Source organism: Colias eurytheme, chromosome 31 (genome assembly GCF_061535395.1).
Source record: "Colias eurytheme isolate Ceu_HAF_F1 chromosome 31, ilColEury1 Martin Lab GWU primary, whole genome shotgun sequence".
NCBI classification, from domain to species: Eukaryota; Metazoa; Arthropoda; class Insecta; order Lepidoptera; family Pieridae; genus Colias; species Colias eurytheme.
In genome coordinates, this window is record NC_143010.1 from 2,182,624 (window position 1) to 2,200,861 (window position 18,238).

The 18,238-nt window shown below is 35.4% G+C and overlaps 1 protein-coding gene and 1 long non-coding RNA gene across 2 annotated transcripts in view; one reads left to right on the forward strand and one right to left on the reverse strand.

The window, feature by feature from the left end:
* Nucleotides 1-18,238, forward strand: part of LOC149895407 (uncharacterized) — a 270,965-nt gene that overhangs the window by 145,180 nt on the left and 107,547 nt on the right. The gene's annotated exons all lie outside the window — the stretch shown is intronic.
* Nucleotides 1,021-18,238, reverse strand: part of LOC149895417 (la-related protein 1-like) — a 98,157-nt gene continuing 80,939 nt past the window's right edge. The window contains exons 12-28 of the mRNA XM_090118935.1: nucleotides 18,036-18,143; nucleotides 17,514-17,611; nucleotides 16,364-16,455; nucleotides 15,829-15,971; nucleotides 14,202-14,355; nucleotides 13,393-13,449; nucleotides 12,451-12,579; nucleotides 11,696-11,793; nucleotides 11,181-11,288; nucleotides 10,124-10,275; nucleotides 9,573-9,681; nucleotides 9,005-9,150; nucleotides 8,145-8,278; nucleotides 6,956-7,080; nucleotides 5,953-6,035; nucleotides 5,085-5,488; nucleotides 1,021-4,722 (exon numbers count right to left, since the gene is read on the reverse strand). Of these exons, the coding sequence (XP_089975061.1) occupies nucleotides 5,424-5,488; nucleotides 5,953-6,035; nucleotides 6,956-7,080; nucleotides 8,145-8,278; nucleotides 9,005-9,150; nucleotides 9,573-9,681; nucleotides 10,124-10,275; nucleotides 11,181-11,288; nucleotides 11,696-11,793; nucleotides 12,451-12,579; nucleotides 13,393-13,449; nucleotides 14,202-14,355; nucleotides 15,829-15,971; nucleotides 16,364-16,455; nucleotides 17,514-17,611; nucleotides 18,036-18,143 (1,801 nt within the window). The 3' untranslated portion in view covers nucleotides 1,021-4,722; nucleotides 5,085-5,423. The remainder of the gene's footprint in view (nucleotides 4,723-5,084; nucleotides 5,489-5,952; nucleotides 6,036-6,955; nucleotides 7,081-8,144; nucleotides 8,279-9,004; nucleotides 9,151-9,572; nucleotides 9,682-10,123; nucleotides 10,276-11,180; nucleotides 11,289-11,695; nucleotides 11,794-12,450; nucleotides 12,580-13,392; nucleotides 13,450-14,201; nucleotides 14,356-15,828; nucleotides 15,972-16,363; nucleotides 16,456-17,513; nucleotides 17,612-18,035; nucleotides 18,144-18,238) is intronic.

The window sequence follows — 18,238 nt, forward strand, 5'->3', positions numbered from 1 at the left end:
CGAAATTAAAATCCGAACAATGTGAATTTTTTTAGAAATTATAGTCGACAAAATGATTATTTTCACCAAGATATTTGACTTTATTGAATATAATTTATACATATTGCAATAAAAGAATGTCTTACTTATAAGATAAAATTTTAAAAATCAACTAAGGTACCTCTATTATTTTTCTACAAATTTTTTTAAAGTACTATAAAACACTGCGCGCGACCCGATTAAAATCAGTCGGCAGCGAGCCTTTCCAGAGAGAGGACATGTTGCTCGGCGCTCTCCTGTGGACCTATGCTGTTCATAGTAAAAGGATAGCGCAAGCCGCGATCTATCGTAATAGATCGCGGAGTTTTTGACTTGCGTTAAATAGAATATGCGCTCTTAACCAACTGTAACTATGTATACTCGGATTTTTAATTAGATAAAGTAAACTGACAGCAGCTAATGTCACTTTGTAAAATAATGTTGCCACATTTAAAGTAATAGTGAGGAATTCAGTTCTCATTCAATCAGATGAATGAACAATGACTGTGAATAGTTCATCATTTCAAACTATAAAATAACATTATTTCTAATTATAATATATAAAGCTACATAAGATATAAGTTACTAGTAGAGTGTAATTATAATCATTTTTTTATTTTTATTGTTACGCTGTTTACGTTATTGTTTTTGTAATTTTTTCGTTAATTGTAACTAATTACGTTGTGTTTGTTGTCATTGTTGTGTTTATTTGATGTTATATTGTTACAAACTAAATATTCACTAGACGATCGATTCAATTTCATTCATTCCCGATTTTCAATCATTCACTTTGTGACAACGCTATTTTTATTTCATCAAAAAATGACAACACAGAAAACGTCAGTTTACTTTATCTAATTAAAAATCCGAGTATAGTGTAACTTTAAAGGTAATAAATCAGTAAATTAATATTTTAAAACTTTGACTCCATCATATCATGTTAATCAGTTCTTTACCACTATATTATCGAGGAAAGGATAGGATAAAAATAAAAGCCACACATTTTATTATTAATTTATTTATCAATATAATAATATGTATATTATGTATAACTTACAGCCTTCTACTACGCCAGCCTCGGCTTATTTCAGACAAAGAGGAACAAATATTTCGGAAAAATACACCTCATATTATTTAGACAGGATGATCGGAACACAAAACCTCGACTGACGAATCAAGCACGCTTATTTTAAAAATTCTTAATTTAACTCCAAAGAATACACCTAAATTACTGACTATCTCACCTACCATCAGTATTTTACAAACAACCTGTTAGAAAAAAATTAAAATCCAAAAAAGGTCAAATCAACGAAAGAAAACATCTGACACTGGAAAGATACGTCGCGTTCCTAAAACATTTATTTTACACCACTTAATTGATAACAGCAACATTTTTTTTTGTATTTTCATTTATACAATAATCCTAAAAAATTTAAGTTTTTTTTAATGTTTGTTTAATCATCGTCTCCTTTGGCGTTACTTTCGAAGAAAATTGCAACAAATTACATACTGACTAACTTAAAAAACTTAACAAATCATCATAAAAAAAAATTCGTCATGATGGAGTTTTTAATATTTAATTTTAGATGTCATCTCTATAGTTAATCATTACGGCAAGTTCATGACATAAAATTTCATAGTTTAAATAAATTAAGGAGAACAGAAAGCATGCAATATTCACTACCAATACAAATCTCCTTACATTAATTCACCTACACATTAATTTATGATTTCGTCTGAAAACTAAATATTTATCAGTGTCAAAAATAGTTATTCAAAATGTCTAAACGCTGCTTTTGAAGCTAGGCCAGACACTTTGATATATTAAAAACTACATCATGACGGTCACTTGATCGCTTCCCATCCACCTATCCATTACGCTAAAAAGGGGACGGTACGAATAAATGGTTAAAATTTACGCGCCACAGAAATCGCAACCAACCACAGACAATTAAAAAAGACTGTTCGCTTTTTAATTTCCCTAACAGCCTATAAAATTTCGTTGTTAGTGTATTATTCTAAACATTTTTTTAATTTCACTAGAATTTCACCTATTTTGGCGCGAAACGGTTAATTTTCGAACGCGATTTCTGCGGCGTATTGGAATAATAAAAAAAAATGCTAACGGCTTTAAAAATATATTAGGAACTATGTTATACATGATATAGAAGCGACCAAAGCGTTTTAACCTAAAAAAATCAGGTGCGTGGGTTGTAGTATATGGTAACAGAGGGAATTAATTAGGTTATGTATGTATATGTCAAAATTTCATCGTCTTGCAACCACGCACCGAATACAATTATTTTTAAAAAAGCATCCTTACACACTAGAAAAGAAAAAAAAAGAATCATCGACACACCCTTATTATTTTTTTTTTTATATTAGTGCAATATACATAAGATTGCTTACACATTACATCGTTAAATTGTAATTACGCAATGAATCGATCAAAATGAAAGACGATTTGATTTTATTGTTACAATTGATATTATTTTTTATAAAAATACAAATCGGATAGAAACTTAGTCCGTTTTCGAAGTATCTTCCATACAAACTTTGAGAATTCGAAAAATCAAATTTGTTTTCAAATTTTTTCAATTTCATGACGTCATAATTTATTATCTGCAAACGAAAGAATCATGTCAGTTAATTTTTACTCTATCGTCTTTCACTTTAAACAATCCAAACGCAGTCAAATAACACATATGAATAAAAAAAAAACATATTGAGCAAGTTAGTGCTGTTGTTCGAGTGACACATCTATAAATTGCTGAGTCTTCGCTCATTGCCATAATCGAGAAAAAAAATCAAAATGTCACTTGCTTTGGCGGGAAAGTAATTTTGTTGTTTGAAAATTTATGATTTTTCTTTATTTTTCCCAATTTTATTACGATTTCATAGAATGATCTGGACGTTGATTTGCAAAATTAAAGTTAATATTACAATCAAATTTTATACAGAAGCATGATCGAAAGTCGAATTTTCATCAAAAATTGTTTCGCAATTCTAGATGTGTCACAAAAACCTCAAAACGTGATCAATACATATCTATACTTAAACTATGTGAACCACGATGAATATTATACAATAATAAAAAATTGAAATGTCCGTCCGTCACGGAAACATCGCCGTGCTTAATTTCATTTATGGACAATAATAATTTCTGTTTTAATTTCCTTTTTAATTTGAGAAACATAATGTTAATTTTAAAGTTAAATGACAAAAGGCAGTTTTTATCAATATGTTTAGATATATTGATAAAAACTCAATTCTCTATGGTCTATAGACTCGATGGTCACTTGCCGTTGCCTAGCAACGTCGTTGTTAATCAAATCCTTAATATTTCAACCATAAACTTTTTTTTTAATTTTAAAGCATTTTAATGCTATGAAACTAGAAATTAAATTATGCATAACTTTTCAAAGAAATCTCAGCTAGATCGAATATATTATACTTCAATAACATCTGCTCTTTAGGCCTTTCCACACATGCTAGGTTCGTAGCACCAAAATCAACGAAATACATCTATCTCTTTCCAACTCGCATGATAATCATCATGCCATCTCGCTCGCACACACCTTCGTATATTTTGACAATTTTTAAACCGGCTTTATTTCCGTGACGTACACATTTCAAACATACACGCATATAATATCTAAATACGATAGTCCGTGTGCTTTACGTGTGGCAGTATTGCGTTGCGGCCGCTGCGCGAGTTTCATCATATACGATTTAGGAATTTACTACTATATAATAATAATTATGAAAATTGATGTAGTACATTTGATAAGAAATAATTTTTTGTGCCGCTATCCCCAAACCTGTATACGTAAACCGCGCGCGACCGCGAATTTATACCGAAAAGAACATATAAGCACTACCGAGAAAGAATCGTTTCAACTTTTTACAAATTTCGTCTATATAATATTAATATTATTTGCATACAGCCAGTCTTTCCGACACGCGACCGAAAGAGCTTCCGACGAAGACGCCAAAACACCGCTATTACTCATTAATATTATGTATTACGTTTTTTTTTCGCTATCAGAAGTTAACACTGTACATATTTAGTTGGAAACCGAGATCTAGCGCTGCCTACGCGAACGACATTTTACGCATCACATTATTATAGTATGAATAAATCATCGTAAACAAGACAAAAAAAAAACAACAATTTACAACGACCAAATTGACAAGTCCCATAATATTCCCGCCAAAATTTGGAATCTGACAGCTGACGTCATCGAATCTGACACCCGATTTCAGCCTAAAATCGAGTTTGACAGCTGACGTAATAGAATTTGACAGCTGACGTCATCGCGCCACAGACTGCGATACACCAGTGCTGCCACATAAAAGAATCGTGTGACGTTATTACCCCGCGTTGATTACATCTAGATTGCATAATAAAACACCGTAATTACTTTAGTTGAAATACAATTGATATTTTCTAAAACATTTGCGAGACCACAGATTGTGCAATTGTATTTATAATCTGTATTCTCACAAATATTTTCCGATAATTATATACTTAAGTTAAAACGCAGGAGCGGTAGTACGTTTAAAATGCTAGGATTATTATATCGAATTTTAATGTATATTACAATGTCAAAAATATATATAAATATATAGTTTGTCGTAAATAGGTTACTATAGCTACAGAATGCGTGCAACGCGTAGCCTTATTGTCGATGCGTTTACAAGCTGCGGACAAAGAGAAAAACAAATATTAGAAACAAACAATTATTAATATAAAAAAAAGATTTTTCTTTAATGTAAAATTTTAAATTTTGACTTTCCAAATCCAAAATAGGCATCTACCAATATGTGTAACTTAAATTACAAAGATAAATTGAATTTGAATTTGATACAAAATATCAGTTATTTATACAGATATACAAATTTCTAATTCCAATTTCAATTAAAAATTTAATTATTAAAAAAACAATTCTTCTTTACATTAGTTTTGAACCTGTTATTGTACATAAATACATACAATCAAACATAAAAAAATCATTTGGCAAAACAAAGATTTTATTATTATTATTATTTAAAAAAAACCTCACCTATGCTTCGTCCACACACAGCCTGCAATCCCAGAAAACCGCAACCACGCCGCATCGTATCGTAAAAAACCGGTATCTCGCATCGGTATTACCGATACGAAACCGGTATTAAACCGCACTATTATAGACACGATAGATAATAAAATAAAGAAAACCACTTAACACTTTAGTGTTCAACACTTATCACTAATAGTCTGATTATTTATGTATTTATTTATTTTTTTTGTAATTTTTCAAAATTTCGCGGGTATTTATAAAAATGCAATGTCCTATATATTATAATGTAAACGGTTCAGTCTGTGCACGCGTGTGTTTGTGTGTATGTGCGCGCGTATCTCGTCACTGCGTTCGCGCGGCGACCGCCTGTTTGGATTCACCGCTGTGGTCGCCTTTCGATTTTTGCGCTGTGAAGTAGGAAAAAATATTTTTGGTGAACACAAGAATGAATCAATAAATCTTAAAAAATATGGACACTATCACTTAGGAATGATGTAGTTTTTTCACGTTACATCGTTCACGTGATTTAGTAGATTAGCATATTCGCAGGAATTAGGAAAAAACCTTTTTTTTTTCATCAATTTTAGTAATAAAACGTGATAGTAGTAATAAGTGATGTTGATGCCGATTAGTAAATAGACAGTACTGACAGCTATCGTGATGATTATGATGATAAGCAATAAATAAAATAAATTCTTTATTTGTCAACAGAAAAAATAAATAGTAGCGATGGTGATGGTGTTACTAACAATGATGATGGTGTTGCTAGTGATAGTACAATAAATGGTAAAGACAATAAATATAACAATGATGCAAGTAATAGTAATATTGACGACGACGATGATGGTAATAATATAATAGTTATACTAACGGCGATTACGCGTAATAGCGACAACGCTCTGAGCACCGCACGAGCCGGCGCGACCCCGCTCGTTGCCGCTAGACACCGGCGCTCTGTACAAACATACATACAAAATTATTGGAGGAAAATCAATGGAACAGTCTTTTTTTGAAGTGAAACTTCTTTATCGGGGTTGGAAAAAAATTGAGTGTAACGTTTTTCGTTACGCATGACATTTTTCCGTTACGCGCCATCTTTTTCTTATTCCTACCACGCGCGATTCGACGTATTTCTGTAAAGTTGCATATAGGCAATTATTTTTTGAAAAATAAAGTCATACATACATGTGTACACGCACACATATTTTTTTTTAATTTTGCTAGCAATCGGCGGTATATTGTATTGTACAGTCCGATTACAAACTCAAAATTCACTATGAACAAAAAATATGTGCGTATACTAGTGTACACACGTAAGAAGTGAAACTTCTTTATGACCTTATTTTTCAAAAAATAATTTACTATATGCAACTTTACAGAAATACGTCGACTCACGCGTGGTAGGGATAAGAAAAAGATGGCGCGTAACACTAAATTTTTTTCCAACCCCGATAAAGAAGTTTCACTTCAATAAAAAAAACACAACCATACAGATTATTATAGGAACATTATATTGTACACAGTGGGATTTTAGTTTTGGAGATGGTTCAAGAAAGTAAAATGCATAAAGTGAAGTCCCATGTCCCCAAATGGGGTAAGGGGCAGATGCATTATACATCTGTTTCACTGATCGATTTTCTTTAGGGACAAGTAGATCAGCCTTCTGTGTCCTGCCAGACCGAGACATTTTTTTTCTTCGTTTCCACCGGGAATCGAACCCAGCACCCCTCGGTGCTAAATGCATAAGAATACGTATAATTTTAGAGCAATGGAAATAATTACGATCTGGTTAAACATATTTATGAGTGTATATTCTTTCTTTCTGACTCGGTCGTGTTCCCGCTGTACACACGCACAGACACACAAACACTCACTTGAAGCTGTACGGGCGCTGCGCGTGCGCACGGTCGCTCTCCGACACGGAGCGGTGCCGGTCGTACGGTCGTGCGTGAGGTCCACGTCCGACCGCGTTCGGTGCGAGCAGTTCGTTTAGTTGCGGCTGTTAAACATACATACAAATTATATATTATAATACATATACAGCCAATAGAACTCAGGAATCACGCATGTATCCAAGGTGAAAGAATTTTTAAAATCGGTCCAATAGTTTCGGTGTATTATGCAAAAACACACAATCAAATATTAACAATCTATACTAATATTATAAAGCTGAAGAGTTTGTTTGTTTGTTTGAACGCGCTAATCTCGGGAACTATTGGTCCGATTTGAAAAATTATTTCGGTGTTAGATTATAGCCCATTTATCGAGAAAAGTTATAGGCTATATATCATCACGCTAAGACTAACAGGAGCGGAGCACTGCGGGTAAAACTGCCGAGCACAGCTAGTAGCCTATAATACTCATGGATCAAGTAGGTATCCAACAGTGAAAGAATTTTTCAAATTGATCCAATAGTTGAGCTAATTGATTTTATATAAACACATTTTTAACACAAGCGTAGACTAGCGAATCAGCGAACAAGATTGTACACATGTAAAAACAAGTACGAAGTCATTGACATAAATCAAAAGCTGTGTAGGTCCTAAGACACTACCCTGCGGCACCCCGTACGGACATTGATACTTAAAACTCATATTTTATAATCTGAATTGTTAACATATTATCTATTTATTGCGTTTTATTACTAACTTAAGTTACAATCTCTGACAATAATCCTAATGCCCGCACGTCATGATACTTTGCATAAATAATATCTATAGTAACAGTATCAAAGGCTTTCTATAAATCACTAGCTGTGCCACGCGGTTTCACCCGCGTAGCTCCGCTCCTGTTGGTCTTAGCGTGATAATATAATATAGCCTATATTACTCGTGGATAATGTAGCTTTCGAATGGTGAAAGAATTTTTAAAATCGGTCCAGTAGTTTATGAGCCTATTCATTACAATCAAACAAACAAACAAACAAAGTTTTCCTCTTTAAAATATTAGTGTAGATGAGACTAATGAAAAATCAAGACATGTTATGAAAAGTTTTTCTTTGTCGATATTTTATCTTTTCCTACTTCTTTCCTACTTCTTCTTTCTTTTTACCTATTCCCTTACCTCAAGCACCCTAAAATCTTCGATAGTGTTGAAGTTAGCGAGGTATCCCTTCAGTTTGGGCTCCACTTGAAGCGCGGCCGCATGCTTGTAGTACTTGAGGAACGCCCAGAACTTCTCCAGGCCGTATAGTTGACCTAAAGATAAAATTAATATTATGAAAGGTGATGTTACTAATGTTTTAGTATAGAATAAAAAATATTGACGTGTCGACAACGTCTTATAATTCGATAGAGCCGGCTGCACGCACGAAAAAACATGACTCATGCGGCGTTACATCACTCTGAGGCGTTCCATGTAAAGCTTGAAGTGCAAGCGAGAGCGCGGAACGCGGAGTTTTTTATTTTAATAGCAACATGAAAGTTAGCAACTAAATATCTTTAGGTCAATGATTTATTTTTGCCATCGGATACACTTTATACTTATACGATATTGAATTTTTTTAAAGAATTCGAGCAAATACTATTTTTTCTTCAATGAAACGACAGTATAGTGTGTATTTTTAATGATTATTTACACTAAATCCAGAACTTCCAAAACTTTTTTTAGTCTATAAACACAAATACAATAAAATATATTCATACCATCGACATGTGTATGTCTTGTCGTACCGAAGCATGGGGTAAACACATTTCTATATAATATTTTGACGTGACAACGTCTTATAATTCGATAGCCGGCTGCACGCACGAAAAAACATGACTCATGCGGCGTTACCTCGCTCTGAGGCGTTCCATGTAAGGCTTGAAGTGCAAGCGAGAGCGCGGAACGAGCGACAAAGAAGCACAATCGGACGTTGTCACGTTCAACTATCGTCAGTAAACCGACTTTACAGACAACCAATTTTTTTTTATCAAACTCACCCTTCTCATAGTCAGCCATGGTTTCATGCTGGAAGTCCTGGTAGAGTTCCGGGCGGAATTTCCTCTCCAATCCGTACGAGTAGAAGCGGAACAGACACTCGAGCCCGTAGCGGAAACCGGCCGCGGCGTCCTCGTTCGCTAGTGTCCTGCGGAAATTTGCGGAAATTTTGTAGGAAATAGGAGGAAAATGTGCTAAGGAAATATGTCAACCTAGGGAAAAATGCCTTACGAAGTTTTCTGGTAATCATTAGGAAAGTGATTTTTTAATTTTATTATTTTTTCGGAGCGTATTTTGTACTAGTAAGCAATTATAATACAATAGATGTCCGCCCGCGGCTTCGCCCGCTTTGTCTAAAACCTAATAAATTATATACTAAAACCTTCTTCTTTAATCACACCTATCTATTTAAAAACCCTCATCAAAATCCGTTACGTAGTTTGAAAGATTTAAGCATACAAAGGAATATAGGGACAGAAGAGGCGACTTGTTTTATACTATGTAGTGATTTAAAATTGTAGAATCATTAAAGATTTGAGTTTAAGTTTGAGTTTGAGTTGGGACACTCACCTAAATTCGTTATACATGGTCCTGTTGAAGTGGTCCCTCAGGAAGAACGACCAGAATCTGAACAGCGTGTTCATCTCTTGCGACTGTCCGATGCCGAGCTTTTTGCGTTCTGTGAATCATAAAAAAAAATTATAAATTAACAAATTATATGGTTTTAAAACGCTTTTAATAGCTTCAATTTTATGTTTGTGCTTATTTAATTCAATGCTTTGGATTAGATTTTGTTGTTGTGTTACGTTGTTAGTTATTGTGCCATTTTATTAATGGTTGTTAGTTGTTGTTAGTTGATACGTCATTTTGTTATTGTGCCATTTTATTAATGGTTGTTACGCTGATAATCTATCATTTTGGTCATTGTTTTGTTACGTTGTTAGTTCTTGTATGATACGTCATTTTGTTAATTGTTCCGTTATTTCGTAATTGTCGTGTCATTTTACTATTTTTTGTGTCACTTCGTTAGTTTTTGAGTCGCTTTGCTCGTTTTAGTGTCATCTATGTTACTTTTCGTGTATTTCCCTGTCATTTTCGTCACGTGTGTCACGTGTATGTACCTTTCAAGCACCTCGAGTGGTACTTGTGGTAGGCCTGCTGCGTGAAGTGGTTCTCGCGGAGCAGGCCGTGCGACGGGTGGTGGAACGCGGGCAGCGACTGCGGAGCGGAGCCGCACGACGAGCCGAGCGTCGGGGACGTGCCGAGCGACGAGCTGTACACGGACAGACATAAGTATTCATTCGTAGGGGAACATGAAAATAATCACTTTTAACATTATTTCGCACGTTCTCACTCACTCACTCACAATGTACACACATTTCGCACTATTTCACCTGCTCATTCACTCACTCACAATGTACACACATTTCGCACTATTTCACCTGCTCATTCACTCACTCACAATGTACACACATTTATCCCCTCTAACTCACACTCTCCCCACTCACACTTTATCCACTCACTCACTCTTTCCACCAACTCACACTCTCCCCACTAACTCACTCCCCACCAACTCACACTATTCCCAAAAACTCATACTTCCCACCAACTCACACTCCCACCAACTCACACTACCCACCAACTCACTCTTCCCAATCATTCACACTTCCCACCAACTCACACTTCCCACTAACTCACACTCTCCCCCACTAACTCACACTTCCCACTAACTCACACTTCCCACTCATTCACACTTCCCAATCATTCACACTTCCCACTAACTCACACTTCCCACTCACTCACACTTCCCACTAACTCACACTTCCCACTCACTCACTTTTTCCCCTCACTCACACTCTCCACACTAACTCACACTTCCCACTCACTCACTCTCCCCACTCACTCACATTTCCCCCACTCACGTTTTACCCGACTCACTCTTGATCCACTAACACACTCACCCACTATCGCACAATTTTCCCACTCACACTTCCCACTCCCCACCAACTCACACTTCCCACCAACTCACACTTCCCACAAACTCACACTTCCCACCCACTCACACGTCCCACTTACTCACACTTCCCACCAACTCACACTTCCCACCAGCTCACACTTCCCACCAACTCACACTTCCCACTCACTCACACTTCCCACCAACTCACACTTCCCACTCACCCGCTGTCCCGATGGTGCCTGCGGTGCTCGCGCACGTCCATTATCCAACCGATGTGGTGCTCAACCGGCGGGTTGAGGCTGTGCCGCGTCTTGTGCTTGCGGCTGCTTCTGCCAATATATACAAGTGTTTTAATTGTTTTATGTATATTGTAAATTGTAATACATATAGATTAAATGCTAAAAGTATTCAAATTTATTTGTTTAGAAACAAAGATATTGCAGATTTACTGGCAACGCTTAAATTGATAACGAAAGTTAAAAAGTACCCGTTCGAGGACTAACATTGTTGATCAACTATTGTGCAACAAATGTTGTCTTAATATTTATTGTTTTTGACAATTTAAGAACACACTTTGCATATAATGTTATTTATTTTAAAAGTTCAAGACAAGCACAATGAATAATGCAATTTTTTATTTCCGACAGTGTAAACAATATTTATTTCTAACAACGATACCATTATTAAGTAAAATTTTAATTAACTACTATTATTACTTCTACTTTCGCATACTCACATAACATCGGTGGCGTGTGGGTCCTTGCTCGCCGCGTAGAAACGCGCCGTACGTCGCGGCCGCTTCACTTTACCACCCGCGTCTTGGGTTGCGTCCATCTATATTTTAATTAATATTTATTTATTTGTTACACTTTGTACAAACATGAATTCAAATACAAAAGATATACTATGATACTAGATTGGCATGCTCATATTATGAATAATATGCATACTCGGATTGGTTTTATCACTGTGCAGTGATCTCTGCCGGGAATTTATTTGAGTATGAGTATGGTATGAGTATGAGCGTGAGCATGAGTTAGATCTAGAGCTGAGTCTAGAGTTAGAGTTTGAGTTAAAGTACGAGTACGAATATGAGTATGAGTTAGAGTGTGAGAATGAGTATCAGTATGAGTATGACCATGAGCTAGTGCTAGAGTGTGAGTATGAGTTTGAGTATGACTATGGGTATGAGTGTGAGTATAAATAGGAGTACGAGTACGAGTGTGAGTGTGAGAATGAGCATAAACACGAGCTAGAGCTAGAGTACGAGTATGAGTGTGAGTATAAGGAAGAGTATGAGTTTGAGTAGGAGTATGAGCTAGAGCTAGAGCTGAGGCTGGAGTTAGAGTGTGAGTATCAATATCAGTATGAGTATGAGTTAGAGTATGAGTATCAATATAAGTGTGAGTATGAGTGAGTTAGTTTGAGTGTGAGTTTAATTTTTGAGTGTGAGTGAGTATGAGTATGAGTTTGAGTTTGTTTGTAACCCACCTGGTGTGCGGTGGGCGGCGGCGGCGGCGGCTCGCACGGGTTGCGGTGCCGCTCGCTCGGCACGCGGCCCTCGAACTGCTCGCGCGAGATCAGCGACACCGTGCGGTACTCCCTGCCCGCGCTGCCGCACTGCATACGCACATACAGACATACATGTTAACACAAAATAATACCAAATATAATTATATAAAGTAGTCGTGCCAAATTTTCTTTTTTAAGCTATTGCATAGCTTCTATCGCGGGCCTTAAGCGCGGGGACCGAATCCAGAAATTCCGTAACGAAAAACCTCACGCTCCCCACTCCGATGGACACGGAGGTGTGGCTTGAAGGCATAGCATGCAATAGCTTTACCGCGGCAGTCCCCGAGTGTCACACGTCTTTTTTATTTATATATGTCGGAGAATTTAAATAACTCTCCATAATTAATTATAATTAGGTAGGTATGTGAAATAATATTAAATAATGACTCAGTGCATGGTAGTACCGAGACTATATTATCATCGAGCTACTGACTCAAGGAATATACCATAGCATGACCCGTAAGCCCATGCATTCCATATCAATTCAATATCGACATTATGTTGTACACCATAGAGTACATTCTATAAGGAAGGTATAGCCACATAATAACTACTCTGTTGTAATTCTCTCACATACACAAAATTGTGTCTTACTTCAAGATTATCTTATTTGCTGACGATAATATATTCATAATTTTTAAAACTGACATTAATAATTTTGACAAATGACATGATTGATGATTTTCAAATGACATTGAAGTACATATTAAGTACACAGAATGTCCAAGCAGCGTTGAAGAAACATCATTAAAATATTGATTACGCCTTATTTTGTAAATTGCTTTAATGCATCGTTTGATTCACAATGTAAATAATTTTAGAAAGTGAATATAAACAATAAAAACCTCACAAAAAACTTACCGACGAATATTCATTCCACAAGTCCTCTTCATAGCGTCTGAGTCCATCTGTGATAACCTGAAAGTGTATTTTCAAATGTTAATAATATTTACTATTGTAAACAAATCGAATAATAATAAAAGATAGTTGTAGACAATGTGTTCAACATGAACATGTCCGACGTAGTCAAGAAAAACTAAATTTTACCTACTAAAAACATACATTATAATCGTATCACCCCTTTTTTTTATTTGTATGATGAACATAGATGTTTGCTCTGTGTCTGGGTGTTAATTATCTATATAAGTACTAGAGGTCCGCCCCGGCTTCGCCCGTGGTACATATTTCGCAATAAAAGGTAGCCTATGTCCTTTCTCGGGTATCAAAATATCTCCATACCAAATTTCATGCAAATTGGTTCAGTAGTTTAGGCGTGATTGAGTAACAGACAGACAGACAGAGTTACTTTAGCATTTATAATATCTATTTAAGTATTTATTTAAAATTATATAAGTATGTATGTTTATCAGCCATCTGGTTTCCATAACACAAGCGAAAGCTTAGTATGGGATCTGATCGTGCCGTGTGTGAAAATTGTCCAGAAATATTTATTTATTATATATTTTTCAGATTTCTAACAATAACCGACTCCCACTTTCTCCATTTACTATTTATTTAGATACCTACCTACCTACTAAAGCGTTTTGACAGCCTTATGGCCCTATTCTCCCCATTTTACCTATTTTTATACATATTCCTACCATTTTTTACTACTTTGAACCCCTCCTCCGCATTTTTTTTGGTTTTATCTTCACTATTTAGCTACAAACCTGTTCCAAATCCTGCGTGATCTTGGTACGCGTGGCCCAATCGCCCTGACGGTCGTGTCCGTCATGTTTCGGCGCGCGCGCAGTTGTTTGTGTCACAATAAGCAGACGTCCGATATCGCCGTCCGTGAACTCGACGTCCGATTCTTCGTCGGACCTGAGTAAAAGATACGATTGATATTTTATATAATTGAAATTAAGCTGTAGACCTTCAACTTTAACCACATTTTCAGACTATTTCACATAATAAAATCAAAACAATATATTTGAAATAATAATGTTTTATGAATTACATTAAAAATCCAACAACAAGAATATCGATGTAATTTTAATTTTAAGATTTAACAAAAGCAAAATTCCACATATATTGCCAAGTCTTATTTAATCTCTATAATAAGTAAAATCATTTAAACAATACAAATGGATTATTTTATGCATTTGTCGTCTTATCATTGCACCCATGTACACTATATTAAGTGCACCTGGAACGCCTTGACAATTCATTTATTTTAGCACCTCATTCGCAGTAACTCTAAACGACATGGTCATCGCTTATAGTGGACATTTGGTGCACATTTTAAATGTGTTTATTTATTTTTCTCGTTAATCAATGCTTTATAGTCAATATACAACTCTGTTAATAAATAAAATTCGAAACTTGAACATAGTATTTTTATACATCAACAACATAATATTATATACAATTTTCATATATTTTTAACGGTGTTAAGTACATATAAACCACATTAATTATTAGAAGAAGCATAATGCCACCCAGTGACCAGTGAGGGCTATGCCCAGTCAATTTAATTACCGTTTAAGCGTGTGTTGGTGTCATTATTTGTAGTGTTCGTATGTGTTTACATGTAAGTGTATGTGTCAGTGCATGCTAGTGTGTGTGGCATTACAAATTACAATCTAGTGCATACTGGTGTGTATTTATCAAAACGGGGTAGTGTGTATGTCTAAGTGTTTGTGTATATTCATTAATCGTGTATTTGTCTATCTGTATAAAGTATATGTGAACATTCACTATGGCACTATAATCTAGTGCACAATATTTTTATCACTACGTGTTTAAATGTGAGTGTTGAAGACTTAGCACGCACGAACGTGTACATCTCGAACGTTTGACATACAATTGTTATATTACTACTGACTTATTAGTGTATATTTATTTTGTTAATGTATTTGACAAAAAATTTAAAATAATTTTGGACTTTTAGGATAAAATTTATTGTTTAGCTGTAGTAGTAATATGTATTTGTAATTTCATATGCCTAACAGACAGGCCGCAGGATATGGCGGGACTTATGTTTGTCTAAGATCTGAATTGTACTCTTATTAATGAATAAAAAAAATGTGTGCGTTTACTAGTGTACACACGTAAGAAGTGAAACTTTTTTATAACCTTATTTTTCAAAAAATAATTTACTATATGCAACTTGACAGAAATACGTCGAATCACGCGTGGTAGGGATAAGAACAAGATGGCGCGTAACGGAAAAAATGTCACGCGTAACGAAAAAATGTTACACTAAAATTTTTTCCAGCCCCGATAAAGAAGTTTCACTTCAAATATTTGTATTTGAACGTGTATCTGTTTGTATGTCTGTCTGTACGCACTCACCACGCGTCCGTGAACGTGTTGTGTCTCGGCGGCGGCAAGTCCAACTCCTCGTCTAGCTGAAAGTGCAATTCTTCCCTTGCTTCTTCCGGTTCCGAACGTGTGACCCCGCGTTCACGAGAACCGGCTTTGGGACGGCGTTTCACCTGAAAAACATTTTTATTTCAAGCCTCAATTCAAAACAGACCTTTATTGCAAGAATATATGGTCCTTCGAGCCGGATAAGTTGTAGTGAATAAATATAAGATTGCAATATATGTGAATGTGAAAACAATAAGTCATTACGCGACTGAATCATACATTTGTTGTTAAAACTTATAATTTCTCACAAGTGGTTAAATAATAAATATCATATTATAATGTCAACATGGGGGCAAATTATGGATACTGTAAACTTCTGCGTATAAAATGTGTCGGAAATATAATTTTAACGTCTTCTAGAGATAAAAGTTTATCGATTTGTAGCAATAACGGGTGTATTAAATAGATAAATAAAGAAATCAAATAAATTATTTTATACTAATTCATAAGTAGTTACCTCTGTCCACACGTCTGGATCGCTTCTCTCAGAAGCGGGACTGTTGGCTGTTTGTCCGACTGTTGGCCCCGATTTTTCAGCGTTTGGGTCCTCTGTAATAATAAAATTAATAAGTTTTATTTATCATTTATTGTGCAAAACTATAGACGGTTATTTAAAAAAAAAACTAAAATGCATACAAATTGTCAGAACTGTACAAAAATTTTACAACCGACCGTAAGGCACTATCTTTTAAATAAAAAGAGGAATTATCAAAATCGGTGCACCAAGTTTTGAGGTAATAAACAGATAACTAAAAACATAATACATAATTTGATTAAGAGCGTATACGCACTATGCGGGTAGCCGCATTGCGGGTAGCCGTCCGGCTGACCGCAAGCACAATAATTATGTACGTAATATTCATTTCTATGCGCACTGCGATGCGGCTACCGCAGACCGCACAGTGCGCATAGAAATGAATATTACGTACATAATTGTGCTTGCGGTCAGCCGGACGGCTACCCGCAATGCGGCTACCCGCATAGTGCGTATACGCTCTTACATTATATTATAATGTATGTTGTGTTGATGACTTCTAACATATCTACTTGTCTTTCGAAATAAGAAATTATGCAGTTTTTAATCAATTTCTTTTATTATGTATTTATAACAATGTATATCATTATTGTCGAAAATCCACCATCGAGACAGACCTTCTCGCAACAAAGATACATTTTACTGTACCCGTAATGCGTAACCCAAAAAATCTATATTTAGACATTTCAAGCCTAAATTACGGGAAATATTTTGTATAATATAAATATACATTTAACCATTTCATGAAATGAGCAAATCTACGATATGGCCACGGCATTCATACTATTTATTGCTTTTATATTTTGTTGGTAATCACTACATAGTATAAAACAAAGTCGCTTTCTCTGTCCCTATGTCCCTATGTATGCTTAAATCTTTAAAACTACGCAACGGATTTTGATGCGGTTTTTTTTAATAGAACGAGTGATTCAAGAGGAAGGTTTTAGTATATAATTTATTAGGTTTTAGACAAAGCGGGCGAAGCCGTGGGCGGTAAGCTAGTTAATGATAATATGTTAATGAAAAATGGAAATACACATACTAAATATAATTATGTTGATAAAATACTCACGCTGTCTAACAGACTGCGGCACGAATTCCGGCACGTCCGGGTTAAGATTATCCCGGGGCGGAGAATTTGCGCCCGAGCCGCGACCGCTTCGGAACATTCTATGGACAAATATGTAAAATTTTAGTTTTATAACAGAAAATGCAATATATTGAAAGTTTAAATTACATAAATAGTTCTTTTTATACTGGAAAATGCAATTTATTTATGTTCGAAAAGATAAAAGAAAAAAAAATATCGATCCCACCTCATGGTCGCTTTTTTTAGAGATCGCATTGATTCTATACCCGTTACAATGTTTAAAATTAATGTTTAAAGTTAATAATTTAATGTTGCTAATATAATTACAGATTAAAAAGAGCGGGCACACGTGTCAGAAATGAAACTTCTTTGGCAAGATTCAATGACATCAAAATCGTCGCCTTACTCCATGACGTGACGGTATTGCCATGACGGAACCTTGAAATTTTACTCGCCTTAAGAAGTTCCACTTCAATAAACATACAACCTAATAAATATAATTACCTCGGCAACGGCGGCGGTGGAACGCATCTCAACAAGCTCGAAACAGGCGCTACTAACGGCCCGCCCATAGTCGCTAGCGGGAATATGCCGACCATTTGCTTTTTGCGACTGGAAAAACATAATAATAAATTATTTTAGTTACATTTATGGAAGATTTCTGAAAGTGTCAGTTTAAATGACTAATGTAGTATGAAAAATTACGT